This window comes from Furipterus horrens, unplaced genomic scaffold, assembly GCF_987537825.1.
Source record: "Furipterus horrens unplaced genomic scaffold, mFurHor1.1.pri manual_scaffold_5, whole genome shotgun sequence".
In the NCBI taxonomy this organism is placed as follows: Eukaryota; Metazoa; Chordata; class Mammalia; order Chiroptera; family Furipteridae; genus Furipterus; species Furipterus horrens.
This window is the reverse complement of record NW_028327175.1, coordinates 122761838-122778146: the sequence shown is the minus strand read 5'-3', so window position 1 is coordinate 122778146 and position 16309 is coordinate 122761838. Positions and strand designations below refer to the sequence as shown.

Here is a 16309-nt window from a genome sequence, read left to right as displayed (position 1 = left end):
ATTCCCAGACAATACAGCAAAATGAAAAAAGATTGAAAAGTTATGAAGAAGAAGTAAGGAAATTACAGGATAGCATAAGTAAAACAATATCAGAATCATTGGAATTAAAGAGGGATCAGAAGAACAAGGAATAGAAAAACTGATAGGAGAAATAGTGACAGAAAATTTTCCCATCCTGCTGAGAGAAAAAGTTATGCAAGTCCAGAAAGCACAGAGAGTTCCAATGAAGAGGAACCAAAAAACAAACAAACAAACAAAAAAACCCACTCCAAGGCACATCATAATTAAAATGGCAACATTCAAAGACAAAGAGAGAATCCTGAAAGCAGCAAGAGAAAAACAGCAAATAATATACAAGGGAACTAAGATAAGGCTATTGACCAATTTCTCAACAGGAACACTACAAGACAGAAGGGAATGGTCAAAAATATTTCAAGCAATGAAAAACAAAAGCCTACAACCAAGAATACTCTACCGAGCAAGGCTCTCATTCAAAATGGAAGGTGAAATAAGGAGTTTCTCAGACAAAGGAAGACTAAAAGAATACATCTCCACCAAACCAGCATTGCAAGATATGCTAAAGGAAATGTTCTAAGAAAATAGAAGAAAAAAAGAGGAGAGGAACAGAGGTACAAAGGGCAATGAATAAACACCTGTCAATAATAACCTTAAATGTAAATGGATTAAATGCTCCAATTAAAAGACATCGGGTAATGGAATGGATAAGAAAACAGGACCCACATATTTGCTGTCTACAAGAGACACACCTCAAAACAAAAGATTTACATAGACTGAAAGTAAAGGGATATAAAAAAATATTCCAAGCAAACGGACTAGAAAAAAAAGCTGCGGTAGCAGTCCTCATATCAGACAAAATGGATTTCAAAGCAAGGGCAATAAAAAGAGACAAAGAAGGACATTTCATAATACTTAAAGGAACAATCCATCAAGAAGATATAACACTGATGAACATATATGCACCCAACATAGGAGCACCCAAATACATAAAGAAAATACTAGAAGACCACAAGAAGGATATTAACAACAACACACTCATAGTAGGGGACTTCAATACTCCATTATCAACAATAGACAGATCATTGAAGCAAAGGAACACCAAGGATATACAGGCATTGAACAACATACTAAACCACATGGACTTAACTGATATATATAGAACTTTTCACCCCAAAGAAGCAAAATATATATTCTTTTCAAATGTACATGGGACATTTTCAAAGATAGACCACATAATAGGACACAAAACAAGCCTCAAGAAATTCAAGAAAATTGAAATCATATCAAGCATCTTTTCAAACCACAATGCCTTGAAACTAAAAACCAACCTCAGGGGAAAAAAAAAAAAGACACCGAAACTTATGGAGAAAAATATGCTATTAAATAATGAATGGGTTAACAATGACATCAAAGAAGAAATCAAGAAATTTCTAGAAACTAATGACAATGAACACACAACAGCCCAAAACCTATGGGACACAGCAAAAGCAGTCCTAAGAGGGAAGTTCATGGCAATACAGGCATATCTGAAAAGGATAGAAGAATCTCAAATAAAAAATCTAACCCTACAGCTACAAGAACAAGAACAACAACAACAAACAAAGCCTAGGGCAAGAAGAAGAAAGGAAATTATCAAGATCAGAGCAGAATTAAATGACATGGAGACTAAACAAACAATCCAAAAGATCAATGAAACTAGAAGCTGGTTCTTCGAAAAAATAAACAAAATTGACAAGCCTCTAGCCAGGATCATCAAGAAAAAAAAAGGGAGAAGACCCAAATAAACAAAATCAGAAATGAAAGAGGAGAAATCACGACTGATGCCTCAGAAATACAAACAATTGTAAGAAATTACTATAAACAACTGTATGGCAAGAAATTTGACAACCTAGAAGCAATGGACAAATTTCTAGAAACATATAACCTTCAAAACTGAATCAAGAAGAAGTAGAAAGTCTCAACAGACCAATAACAAAGAAGGAAATTGAAACAGTAATCAAAAATCTCCCTGCACACAAAAGCCCTGGACACGATGGCTTCACAGGCGAATTTTACAAAACATTTAGGGAAGAACTAACTCCTACCCTCCTCAAACTATTCCAGAAAATCCAAGAAGAGGGAAAAATCCCAAACTTTCTATGAAGCCAGTATTACCCTAATCCCAAAACCAGGTCAAGACACAACAAAGAAAGAAAGTTACAGGCCAATATTACTGATGAACATAGATGCTAAAATCCTCAATAAAATATTGGCAAACAGGATCCAGCAATACATCAAAAAGATCATACACCATGACCAAGTGGGATTCATCCCAGGGATGTAAGAATGGTTTAATATTCGCAAATAAATAAATAAAATACATCACCGAAACAAAATGAAAGACAAAAATTACATGATCATATCAATAGATGCTGAAAAAGCAGTTGATAAAATACAACACCCATTTATGATGAAAACATTCAGCAAAATGGGAATAGAGGGAGCATACCTTAACATCATTAAGGCTATAAATGAGAAGCCTGAAGCCAACATCATACTCAATGGACAAAAACTGAAAGCATTCCCACAGAAATCAGGAACTAGACAAGGCTGTCCACTCTCTCCACTCCTATTCAACATAGTGTTGGAAGTCCTAGCCACAGCAATCAGACAAGAAAAAGAAATAAAAGGCATCCAAATTGGGAAAGAAGTAAAACTATCATTATATGCAGACGACATGATAGTATACATAGAAAACCCTATAAACTCCACTAAAAAACTACTCGATATAATAAGTGAATTTGGCAAAATAGCAGGGTACAAAATAAATATACAGAAATCTAAGGCATTTCTGTACACCAACAATAAAATATCAGAGAAAGAGACAAAAAAGAAAATACCATTTACTATAGCAACAGGAAAAATAAAGTACCTAGAAGTAAACTTAACCAAAGAGATAAAAGACCTGTACTCTGAAAAATTACATAACATTGAAAAAAGAAATTAAGGAAGATACAAATAAATGGAGGCAAATACCATGTTCTTGGATGGGAGGAATCAACATAATCGAAATGGCCATACTACCCAAAGCAATTTACAGATTCAATGCAATCCCTATTAAAATACCAATGACATATTTCACTTACCTAGAACAAATCCTCCAAAAATTCATATGGAACCAAAAAAGACCCCGAATAGCAAAAGCAATCTTGAAACAGAAGAACACAGCAGGAGGAATCACGATACCAGACATCAAACAATACTACAAAGCCACTGTGATCAAAACAGTCTGGTACTGGCATAAGAACAGACATATAGATCAGTGGAACAGAATAGAGTTCAGAAATAAACCCAGGCCTCTTTGGTCAACTAATATTTGATAAAGGAGGAAGGAACATAAAATGGAGTGAGAAGAGCCTTTTTAACAAATGGTGCTGGGAGAACTGGACAGGGACTTGCAAAGAAATGAAACTAGACCACCAACTTACACCACACACGAGAATAAACTCAAGATGGATCAAAGACTTAAATGTAAGCGGTGACACCATAAAAGTACTAGAGGAAAACATGGGCAGGAAAATTTCAGATATCCCACGTAACAATATCTTCACAGATACATCTCCTAAGGCAAGAGAAATAAAGGAAAAAATAAACAAACGGGACTACGTCAAACTAAAGAGTTTCTGCTCATCAAAAGAAAACATCAGCAAGATGAAAAGGAAACCAACCATATGGGAAAACATATTTGCCAATGATATCACAGAGGACTGATCTCCAAAATATATAAAGAGCTTATATGACTCAACATCAAGAAAACAAACAACCCAATTAAAAAATGGGCAAAGGACCTGAACAAACACTTCTCCGAAGAGGACCTACAGAAGGTCCATAGACACATGAAAAAATGATCAACATCATTAGCCATGGGGAGATGCAAACAAAAACCACAATGAGATACCATTTTACACCAGTCAGAATGGCCAGCACCAACAAATCAACAAACAAGTGCTGGCGAGGATGTGGAGAAATGGGAACCCTAGTGCACTGTTGGTGAGAATGCAGACTGGTGCAGCCACTATGGAAAACAGTATGGAATTACCTCAAAAAACTAAAAATGGAACTGCCTTTTGAACCAGAGATTCCACTGCTAGGATTATACCCCCAAAATCCTAAAACACTAATTCGTAATAACTTATGCACCCCTATGTTCATAGCAGCACTGTTTACAATAGCTAAGTGCTGGAAACAGCCTAAATGCCCATCTGTAGATGAGTGGATCAAAAAACTGTGGTACATTTACACAATGGAATACTATGTAGTAGAAAGAAAGAAGGAACTCCTGCCATTTGCGACAACATGGATGGAACTAGAGAGAATTATGCTTAGTGAAATAAGCCAGGCAAATAAAGAAAAATACCATATGATATCACCTAATACAGGAAACTAAAGAACAACACAAACAAACAAATTAAATAGGACAAAGAACAGAATAGCAGTCAATAGGGGGGAGGGGGGAGGGAGAGAAGGGGGATAAGTAAGGGAAGGGTTTAGTCAAGGAATGTGTATAAATGACTCATGGAGATGGACAACGGGGAGGGATATGATTGTGGGAGAAGGGGTGGGCTGGGTGGGGGAGAGCAATGGGGGGAAAATGGGACAACTGTAATTGAAAAACAAACAAATAAATAAACAAATAAATAAATTATTTTTAAAAAAGAAAAGAAAAAAAGAGGTATTTGTCTTTGTCTGGGTTAGTTCACTTAGCATAATGTTCTCCAGGTCCATTCATGCTGTTGCAAAGGGTAAAATTCTCTTCTTTTTATGGCTGACTAATTTTCCATAGTGTAAATGTACTATAAATGTTTTATCCAGTACTCTACTGATTGACACTTTGGCTGCTTCCAAATCTTGGCTATTGTAAACAATGCCGCAATGAACATAGGTGTGATTATATTCTTTTGAATTAGTGTTTCAGGTTTCTTAAGATAAATTCCCAGAAGTGGAATCATTGGGTATTAACTCATTTTACAAGGCCAGCATTACCTTGATACCAAAACCAGACAAAGATATACAGAAAAAGAAAATTATACACCATTATCCCTGATGAATATAGGTGCAAAATTCCTCAAGAAAATATTAGCAAACTGAATCCAGCAATACTTTAAAAGTATCATACACCATGACCAAGCGGGATTTATTCCTGGAATACAAATTTGATTCAATATCTGCAAATCAATTAACATGAAACATATATAAAAATGAAGGATAAAAATCATACAATCAAATCAATAGATGCAGAAAAACATTTGACAAAATCCAATACCCATTTATGATAAAAACTCTCAGCAAAGTGGGGATAGAGAAAACATACCTCAACATAATAAAGGCCATATATGACAAACCCAGAAATATCATCATACTCAAAGGGGCAAAACTGAAAGCTTTGTCTTTAATATCAGGAACAAGGGAAGGATGTCCACTTTCACTACTTTTATTCAACATAGTACTGGAGTTCTTGTATCTTGGCCACCAACATGCCACTCAGACTGAGAAAGACCCAGAAACTTAGAGGCCACATGAGCCATGGCCATGGCCACATTGGCAAGCACAGGAAGCACCTGGGAGGCTGAGGTAATGCTGGTGGTTAACATCATCACAGGATCAACTTTGACAAATATCACCCAGGCTACTTTGGGAAAGTTGGTATGAGGCATTACCACTTAAAGAGGAACCAGAGCTTCTGCCCCACTGTCATCCTTGACAAACTGTAGATCTTGGTCAGTGAGCAGACGGGTAAATGCTGCGAAAAGCAAGACCGGAGTTGCTCCCATCATTGATGTGGTGCGATCGGGCTACTACAAAGTTCTGGGGAAGGGAAAGCTCCCAAAACAGCCTGTCACTGTGAAGGGCAAATTCTACAGCAGAAGAGCTGAAGATTAAAAGTGTTGGTGGGGCCTGTGTGCTGGTAGCTTGAAGCCACATGGAGGGGAGTTCATTAAAATCTCACAAGTGCGACTTCTGGCCAAGATGGAGACCTAGACAGACATGCTGTGCCTCCCTCCACAACTAAGAAGGAATACAACTACCTCAAAACTAGAGACAACCAGAAGGTACAGAAAATCAAGCTGCATGGAAGTCCAACAAACAAATATATAAAGAAGAAATACTTATCCAGACAAGTAGGAGGGGTGAAGCCAGGGTGGAGAGGATGCAGTGTGGGTGCCCCTCCTCTTTGCTCTCATACACTCAGGCTGTTCCAGTTTAAGTATTTATCATCCTTGATTTTAATTTGCATGTTTAATACTTATGTGTGGTAGGGAAGTTTACCACCCAGCCTTCCCCATGTGATTCTGGGTCACACACACAAAACAAAGAAGAAGCAACACATCCACACTTGACTTTGTGGAATTCCCCTACACATTCTCCCCCATCCTACCCCTTATATGTGCCAGGCACTGATGCCATCAATCTTTAATATGTCTTGGTAAAACCTTTAAAGAGCATATAAAGAATTTGACTATTGACAAAGAATTATGACAATATTGTTCAGGTATCAGAGCAAACTGGTTTCAACCACATATGATGCATTTCATTAATTGCAGGTCAAAGAGAACCACAGATGAAAATTAAAGAAACACACAAAGAGCTGCAGGCACAATATCATGGGAACAGTTCTATTTCAGGAATTTGCAATGATGATTTTGATTAAATATTTTTGCCTCACACACCACATAAGATTCCGCACATCAGATGCAACCACACTGCATTTTGCAGGGGTGATATTTAAAACATTAAACTCCTAAGATTGCTTAGGCACTGACCAGGGACTTAGCTGGAGTAGGTCCTAGAGATTCCCTGAGGTGCCCTGCCTGACTTAATAGTTGCTGGGGAAGTTCAAAGAATAGTGGAGACATGTGCAAGGTGGGGGCCAAAAATAGCTATTTTCTGACATATATGAAATTATTTTAATTATTTTAATGTTTTAATAACAAACGTGTTTATATTGACTATGTACTGTTAAATACCAGCTCCCGGCTGGTTTGGCTCAGTGGATTGAGCGTCGGCCTGTGAGCTAAGTGTCGCTGGTTCGATCTCCCAGTCAGGGCACATCAGAGAAGGAAAACTCTGACTCCAAAAAACCTCCGCTGCCTTGCGGCATACCTCTTCAGGGGAAAGGCTAAGGGAGTAAACCCCGACAGAAAACCCAGAGCCGGAGTCCCTAAGGCGGTTTGACGTTGTAGTCAACACCGGCAACTCCTGCGGCGCACCTGAAGCCAAGCTGTATTGACTCCGTCTTTCCCTTGGACCCTTCAGCTGCGAAGAGAGGGGGGGTCTGCTGCATGGGCAACAGCAAACCCTCCATATCACCCTGCCCAGGCTCTGTAGCTTCAGCTTCACTGGAGAGGACACTCCAGCGTCATCGCAAGATGTCGATTCAACACGGGAGGAGACAGATACCGTGTCACTCCCGAGTCGGACTGCACAGCCATTCTCGGCGGTGCAGATAGACTCTTAAGAAGCTACACCATCGTCTCTCGAGACGGACGGCTGCCAACCACGATATAGGCAGATTCATAGAGAGCTCTGTACAGGCCAAATGTCATTCTTTACTCTTGTTAGAATATTCTCAAATGCAAAGCTGAGCCTGTGAGTCTCCAGCTCAAAGCCCTCTGAAGGCTCCTTTATAAAACTCTGCCACTCATGACACCTGGCAATGCGCATTCTAGAATCTCTCAGCCCCCAGGTTACCTCTATTTGCACATTTATAATTCACATGCTCTGAACTCACCTGGCTTCCCTTGATAACAGCGTTGGTCTCCCAGGCTCCAGCGTTCTGTCTGAACATTACCACCAGGCCAGTGTGTTGATATCGAGGTGCTCCCAGAACCAAGGTTTGCACCCGACTCCGCAAGATGACTTCGGCAGCATAACCTAAAGATGATGATCCAAGAGAAGAGTTTTTACTTGCAGATACTGCCCCCTCTAGCAGGCCTGTCCCTTGAGCAGCAGCAGCCCTGTGTTGGTAGGTTGGAGTAACTTGACCCCGCACTATATTCCTCTTTGTTAACATAATTAAAATAGAATTTTGAAATTCATGTCTTTAAAACTATTCCAAGGGCTGATGAAGGATCCAATAACATATTTAAGTTATAACACATCCTGGCCCTTTCTTAGAGTAACCCTGTCCTCACCACTTACCCAAGTAAGCATCATTCATGTCAGAATCTACCCTGGTTGTGTTGATGAAGGTGATTTTATCTCCTGGCATATGCAGAAAGGCTCCACCAGCCCAGTCAAAGCTCCCCACAGCACCCAGCAAGGGACCATTCTGGGAAAGAGAATAGAACAGGGTTGAACACTCTACAGCTTCAGTGCAATCCCTATCAAAAGTGCGATGGCATTTTTCACAGAACTAGAACAAACAATCCTAAAATTTGTATGGAACTACAAAAAAAAAAAAAAAAGAATTAAAACAATTTTGAGAAAGAAAACAAAGCTAGAGGCATTATATTTCCTGATTTCAAACTATATTGCAAAGCTCTAGTAATCAAAACAGTATGGAACTGACAAAAAACAGACGCATAGGTAAGTGGCACACAACAGAGAGCCCAGAAATAAACCCATGCATATGTGGTCAACTAATGTACAACAAAGACACCAAGAATATTCAGTGGAGAAAGGACAGTCTCTTCAAAAAATATGGTATTTGGAAAACTGGACAGCTACATGCAAAAAAAGAAAAATAAAACTGGAACGCTATCTTACACCATACACAAAAATCAATTCAAAATGGATTAACTATTTGAACATAAGACCTGACATCATAAAACTCCAAGAAGAAAACATACAGATGGCCAAGAGATACATGAAAAAGTGCTCAACATAACTCAACAAAATCAAAACCACAATGAGCTATCACCTCACACCTGTTACAATGGTTATCATCAAAAAGACAAAAACAAAACAAAAACAAAAAACAAGTGTTGGCGAGGATGTGGAGAAAAGGAAACCCCTGTGCACTGTTGTGAAAATGTATTGGTGGAATCATTATAAAAAAAAAAACAGTATGGGGGTTCTCAAAAAATTTTAAGAAGAATTACCATGTGATCTGGCAATTCCACTTCTAGGTATTTATCTGAAGGAAATGAAAATACTAACTCAAAAAGATAGCTGCACCCCATGTTTACTACAGCATTATTTACAATAGCCAAGACATAGAAGTAACTGAATTGTTCATCAGTGGGTGAATGGATAAAGAAACTGTGGTATACACAATGGAATATTATTCAGTAATAAAAAAAGAAGAAAATCCTGTCATTTGCAACAACATGGCTAAAATAAGTCAGACAGAGAAAAATAAATACTATATGGTCTCACTTATATGTAGAATCAAAAATAATAATAATAACTCATAGATACAGAGAACAAGTTGATGGTTGCCAAAGGCAAGGGATGGGAAGTGGGCCAAATGGGGAAAAGGATCAAAAGATACAAAATTCCAGTTATAGAATAAATAAATCCTGGGAATGTAATGTATAGCATAGTGACTACAGTTAATAATACTTTATTGTATATTGCTAAGAGAATAAATCTTAAAGGTTTTCATCCCAAGAAAAAAAAATATAACTATGTGTGGTGACAGATGTTAACTAGACTTACTATGGTGATTTTTATATATATTATAAAACAACCTGATTATAACATTATGGTGTACACCAGAAGCTAATATCATGCCATACATCCATTATATCTCAAGTTAAAAAAAACAAACAAACAAGAATGACAAAGAATCAAGAAAGGGCCACTGCTGCCTACCAAAAAGGTGCCTCCCCAAAATAGCCATTACAAAGAAGAGCCCCCAACCCTGTGCCTCTTCTCCCCCTTCTTCTTATCACTCCCACAACTTAACAAGCACCACTTACGGAGGTTATGGAAGCACTGAAGCCTTCCTGAGACATCTCATACTCAAAGGAGCTGGTACTTCCTGTCTGAGTACCTGCAAGGAGGAGAACTTTCTACATTAGAACAGGGGCTGGAAATTCAAATGCCATGGTGGCCAGCCCGCAGCCCCCTCCCCCTCGGATGTGGCTGGAGCTGAAGGCGTGCAGAGCCCTAGACTCAGTGGGACTGGAGCAACTCAGAGGTGGAAAATAGCAGCTCTTCAAGTGTGCAATAAAAAATGGCCTCCCGCTCTGACCAGTGCAGCTCAGTTGGTGGGATGAAGTCTGGCAAATCGAAAGGTCTCCAGTTCAATTCCGATCAGGGCACATGCATGGGTGTGGTTTGTCTCTGGTCGGGTGCATGCCAGAGGCAACCCATCGTGTTTCTCTCCCTGTCTTCTCCCTCCCTTCCCCTCTCTCTAGAATCAATAAAAGAAAAAAAATTTCCTCCAATAAAACTACATTGCAGTCCTGGCCAGTGTGGCTCATCCTCTGGTATACTAAAAGGTTGCACATTGGATCACCGGTCAGGGCACATGCCTAGGCTGTGGGTTCGATGCCCAGTGGTGGTGTTTATGGGAGGCAACCAATCCATGTTTCTCTATCACATGATGTTACTCTCTCTCTCCCTGCCTCCCTGCTCTCTAAAACCAATAAGCATGTCCTCAAGTGAGGATTCAAAAAATGGCCTTTGATAAAACTATATTGCAAAAATAGGAAAGAAACAAAATGGAAAAAGTAAAAATGTTGTAGAGATAGAGCCTAAAGAATTAGTAGCAGAGAAAGTATTGGACTGACACTTAATGAATGGGACCATGGAGTATTTCCTGGAGCGGAAGGGATTCACAGATGCTGACAATACTTGGGAACCTGAAGAAAATTTAGATTGTCCTGAGTTAACTGAAGCATTTCTTAATTCTCAAAACACTGGTAAAAAAAAGACGGTACAAAAGAAAATCTTTATCCGCAGTGAATCTGATGACAGCAAATCAAAGAAGAGAAGACCTTTTTTAATTGGGTTGTTTGTTTTCTTGATGTTGAGTTGTATAAGCTCTTTATATATTTTGGAGATCAGTCCCCTGTCTGTGATATCATTGGCAAATATGTTTTCCCATATGATTGCTTTCCTTTTCATCTTGCTGATGTTTTCTTTTGATGAGCAGAAACTTTTTAGTTTGACTTAGTCCCATTTGTTCATTTTTTCCTTTATTTCTCTTGCCTTAGGAGATGTATCCATGAAGATATTGTTACGTGTGATATCTGAAATTTTCCTGCCCATGTTTCCCTCTAGGACTTTTATGGTATCACGGCTTACATTTAAGTCTTTAATCCATCTTGAGTTTATTCTCGTGTGTGGTGTAAGTTGGTGGTCTAGTTTCATTTCTTTGCACGTCCCTGTTCAGTTCTCCCAGCACCATTTGTTAAAGAGGCTCTTCTGACTCCATTTTATGTTCCTTCCTCCTTTATCAAATATTAGTTGACCATAGAGGCCTGGGTTTATTTCTGGGCTCTCTATTCTGTTCCACTGATCTATATGTCTGTTCTTATGCCAGTACCAGACTGTTTTGATCACAGTGGCTTTGTAGTATTGTTTGATGTCTGGTATCATGATTCCTCCTTCTGTGTTCTTCTGTTTCAAGATTGCTTTTGCTATTCGGGGTCTTTTTTGGTTCCATATGAATTTTTGGAGGATTTATTCTAGGTCAGTGAAATATGACATTGGTATTTTAATAGGGATTGCATTGAATTTGTAAATTGCTTTGGGTAGTATGGCCATTTTGATGATGTTGATTCTTCCCATCCAAGAACATGGTATTTGCCTCCATTTATTTGTATCTTCCTTAATTTCTTTCTTCAATGTTGCATAATTTTCAGTGTACAGGTCTTTTATCTCTTTGGTTAAGTTTATTCCTAGATACTTTATTTTTCTTGTTGCTATAGTAAATGGTATTTTCTTTTTTGCTTCTGTCCCTGAGATTTTATTGTTGGTGTACAGAAATGCCTTAGATTTCTGTATATTTATTTTGTACCCTGCTATTTTGCCAAATTCACTTATTATATCAAGTAGTCTTTTAGTGGAGTTTATAGGGTTTTCTAGGTATACTATCATGTCGTCTGCAAATAGTGATAGTTTTACTTCTTCTTTCCCAATTTGGATGCCTTTTATTTCTTTGTCTTGTCTGATTGCTGTGGCTAGGACTTCCAACACTATGTTGAATAGGAGTGGAGAGAGTGGACAGCCTTGTCTAGTTCCTGATTTCAGGGGGAATGCTTTCAGTTTTTGTCCATTGAGTATGATGTTGGCTTCAGGCTTCTCATATATAGCCTTAATGATGTTAAGCTATGCTCCCTCTATTCCCATTTTGCTGAGTGTTTTCAACATAAATGGGTGTTGTACTTTATCAAATGCTTTTTCTGCATCTATAGATATGATCATGTGATTTTTGCCTTTCATTTTGTTTAGGTGATGTATTATATTTATTGATTTGCGAATATTAAACCATCCTTGCATCCCTGGGGTGAATCCCACTTGATCATGGTGTATGATCTTTTTGATGTATTGTTGGATCCTGTTGGAAACAGCCTAAGTGCCCATCTGTAGATGAGTGGATCAAAAAACTGTGGTACATCTACACAATGGAATACTATGTAGCAGAAAGAAAGAAGGAACTCCTGCCATTTGCAACAACATGGATGGAACTAGAGAGAATTATGCTTAGTGAAATAAGCCAGGCAAAGAAAGAAAAATACCATATGATATCACCCAATACAGGAAACTAAAGAGCAACACAAACAAACGAACTAAATAGGCAAAGACTAGAATAGTAGTCAGTAGGAGGGAGGGGGGAGGGAGAGAAGGGGGATAAGTAAGGGAAAGGGCTAGTCAAGGAACGTATATGAATGACTCATGGACATGGACAACGAGAGGGATATAATTGTGGGAGAAGGGATGGGCTGGGAGGGGGGAGCAATGGGGGAAAAATGGGACCACTGTAATTGAATAACCAAAACATAAAATTAAAAAATAAAAATTAAAATAAAATTAAAAAAATTAAAAAAAAGAAGAGAAGACATGCTGCTGATAAACCAAGAGGCTTTGCCAAATGTCTTGATGCTGAAGGAATCTTGGTGCCACAGACAGGAGAATTTATGTTCTCAAGAGACAGAAAGATTCAGGTGAGGCAGATTTGGTGCTGGCAAAAAAGGCAAGCTGTGAAGTGTCCTCAAATTATACTTGCTTTTTATGAAGAGAGACTAACTTAGCATTCTTGTCCAGTAATTATTTGCTTTGCTTTCCCCAGTGCAAGCAATTATGTGCATATGAATCTGGGTGTTGGTTTTTTGGTTTGTTAGCACGAAGAAATAACTACATTCTAATGAAAATCAAGTTTGGTATGTTTGTTTTGAAGTAGTGTTAGGGGAGTTTTTATAGGGAGACTGCATCTATGCATGGGCCCCTTTGAACAAAAGCTTTCTGTAGCTGCTTTCTTTATTAGAAAAGAACATTAGATACCATAGTATATTTTTTCCTCTGCATTAGAAAATAGTTTTTCTAAATGTTGGGGAAAATCTCCATAGTCATTACTCCATCACAATTTGTATTTAACTCATATATGACTAAGAATCATTCTGGTTTTTTTGTTTACTTGGGGATTTTTTATGTGTACACATAAAATACATATGTAAATAGTTTTCATTTCTTTCTTTTTTAAACATTTACCAAAACAAAACAGCATTTCACAATATAGATAAGCTCATGTTTCTGGGATGCCATCATTTTCAGCAACCTAAGAAATAAATCACTTCAAGGTCAATTGAAATCTTTCTTGAAGCTTTAACCTTCAAATATAAATAGATAATTTTAATTAATTGGGCAATCTAAATATAATGTAGGCAGTTTAAATTGAACAGTTCAGAAGTAACCATATCAGAAGCAAAACTGGACTTCCGGCCAAGATGGAGACTTAGACTGACACACTCTGTCTCCCTCCACAACTAAGTAGGAATACAACTACCTCAAAACCAAAGATAACCAGAAATTCCAGAAAATAAAACATGGAAGCCCAACGTATGAAGTTATAAACCAGCGGTGCTCATCTGGACGGCTAGGAGGGGCGACCAGAGCAGAAAAGTCGGGCGGTGCTGTCTGTGCTAGCAGCGGGGATAGCGATGGGACTGAGAGAAACACCAGGGGAGCAATCCCATCTGCAAATGAGACCCCTGAGCTCACGATTCCAGCACTGGGGAAGGCAGACCCTCATTGCCCCGGACTGTGAGGCCCAGAGGGCGTGGGAATGGAGGAAGAGGCTCCATCTTGGACCCCCACCCCCACACAAAGCGCCACAGAGCGGTGAAAAAGGTCCCCGGTCGCCAGGTAGTGATGAATGCACGGGGTTCCGCCCCCTACAGCCCTCCCAGGAAGCGAAGGTAAAGAGAAAACTGTCAGGATGAAGCAGACCATGATTGAAATCCCAGTGATGCAGCTCACCCGGCAGCAGATGAGGGACCTAACCGATGAGCAAATAGGAAATCTTTCTGAGGCTCAGTTCAGAGCTATAGTCATAAGGTGGCTTACAGAGTTAACAAAAGATTTGGAACAAGACAGGGAAGAAATGCAAGCTAGTCATACTCAAATGAACAAAAACACATATGAGACAAGTGGTGAGGAAATAAAATCCAAAGATCAAATCAACAAATCAGAACATAGGGAAGGAACAAACAGTCAACCAGTGCAGAAAGAGGAAACAAAAAGTGAGGAACATGGGGAGAGGCTCAGAAACCTCTGGGACAGCTATAAGGGAATGAACATTCGAATTATAGGATTGCCAGAGGGCAAAGAAGAAGAACTAGAAATAGAAAAATTATGTGAAAAAATAATGAAGCAGAACTTCCCTAACTTGGGGAAGGAAATAGACTTACAGGTCTAGGAAGCACAGAGAGTTCCAGAAAAACTGGACCCAGGGAGAACCACTCCAAGACACATTATAATCAAACTGTCAAAAATTAAAGATAAAGAGAGAAGAAAAGAATTATTTACAAAGGGGTCCCAATTAGACTATCAGCTGATTTCTCAAAGGAGACTCGGTAGGCAAGAAGGGACTGGCAAGAAATACTCAAAGTAATTAAAAGCAAAAACCTACAACCACGATTACTCTATCCAGTGAAACTATCATTCAGAATAGAAGGGCAGAAAAAGTGCTTCCAGGACAAAGTAAAACTGAAGGAGTTCATCAGATCCAAACCACTATTATATGAGATGTTAAAGGGACTGGTTTAGAAGAAGGAGGATCAAAACTATGAAATCTAAAATGAAAACTGCATCACAAGAACCAACAACAGAAGCTAGGGAATTGAAACAAAGGCAAACTAAACAGGCAACGAGAGTGGAAAAAGAACTATAGGTATGGGGAACATATCAGGGGGAGGTCAACAGGGAGGGGGAAGGGGGAAAGGGAGGGAGGTGGTACAGGAATTAAGAAGCATAGCAGGAGGGAATGGAGTAGACAGGAAGAGGTTGAGAAGAACTATATGCACAACCAATGGACATGGACTAAAAGGGGGGGACAACTGGAGGGAAGGCGGTCACTGGGTGGAGGGGAGCAGAGGGAAAAGAAGTTGGGACAACTGTAACAATATAATCAATAAAACATATTTAAAAAATAAATAAATAAGACCTGCTGGAATTGGTGAACAAACTTTCATAATTCAAACTCTTGACCTGCATGTTTTCTCTTTGCCCCAGCTCATTCTTGACATGTAGGGCTCAATCTCAGCATTTAGGTTGCTCATTCAGCAGAAGCCAGGAAAATAAAAATTTGTAGTAAACAGAATGTTACCCAACTGTGTAGTGTTTACTTTATTGTAAATACTGGTAAACAGTGGTCAATAGTTTTATATTCCTTTTTTTAAAAATACGCACACACACAAATTCTATGGTGGCCAGACAAAAGGAGGCTCAGGTGAGAGCTATGTTGAACTGAAAAGCATATGCGCCTTTTAAAAGGATGGTGGCTCTTTGGCTCCATCCACTTTTTGCCAGTGGGAATGTGGTCTTCAAGGTATATAATCTTCCAAACTTTTCAAGAGAAGTCATAAATCCAGTTTGTATATGAACCTTCCCCAATTTTTAAATCATTTTATTCAACAAACTCTTATCAAGGACACTCCATGCATCAGGCACTACTGTAGGCACTGGAAAAACAGCAGTGAACCCAACAAACGCTGGCAACATATCCAAATTTTTAGAAAAACACTGTGTCAGATTTGACTCCTCTACCCTCAAATTTTTCAGCCTGTGGCCAAGTTTGCAAAATTAGAGAGAAAAGCCTAAATTCTTCTATTCCAAAGGAACAGACCAAGTGAAGCCAGAG

The 16309-nt window shown here is 38.9% G+C and overlaps 1 protein-coding gene and 2 pseudogenes across 1 annotated transcript in view; 2 read left to right on the top strand and 1 right to left on the bottom strand.

Annotated features, from left to right (window-relative positions):
* ITGAM (integrin subunit alpha M) overlaps window positions 1–16309 on the bottom strand; it is a 79277-nt gene that overhangs the window by 32688 nt on the left and 30280 nt on the right. The window contains exons 10-12 of the mRNA XM_090277681.1: window positions 9921–9994; window positions 8197–8326; window positions 7787–7929 (exon numbers count right to left, since the gene is read on the bottom strand). Coding sequence (XP_090133807.1) covers window positions 7787–7929; window positions 8197–8326; window positions 9921–9994 — 347 coding nt within the window. The remainder of the gene's footprint in view (window positions 1–7786; window positions 7930–8196; window positions 8327–9920; window positions 9995–16309) is intronic.
* Window positions 5532–6014, top strand: LOC150009716 (large ribosomal subunit protein uL15 pseudogene; annotated as a pseudogene).
* On the top strand, window positions 10048–16269 carry LOC150009715 (chromobox protein homolog 3-like; annotated as a pseudogene).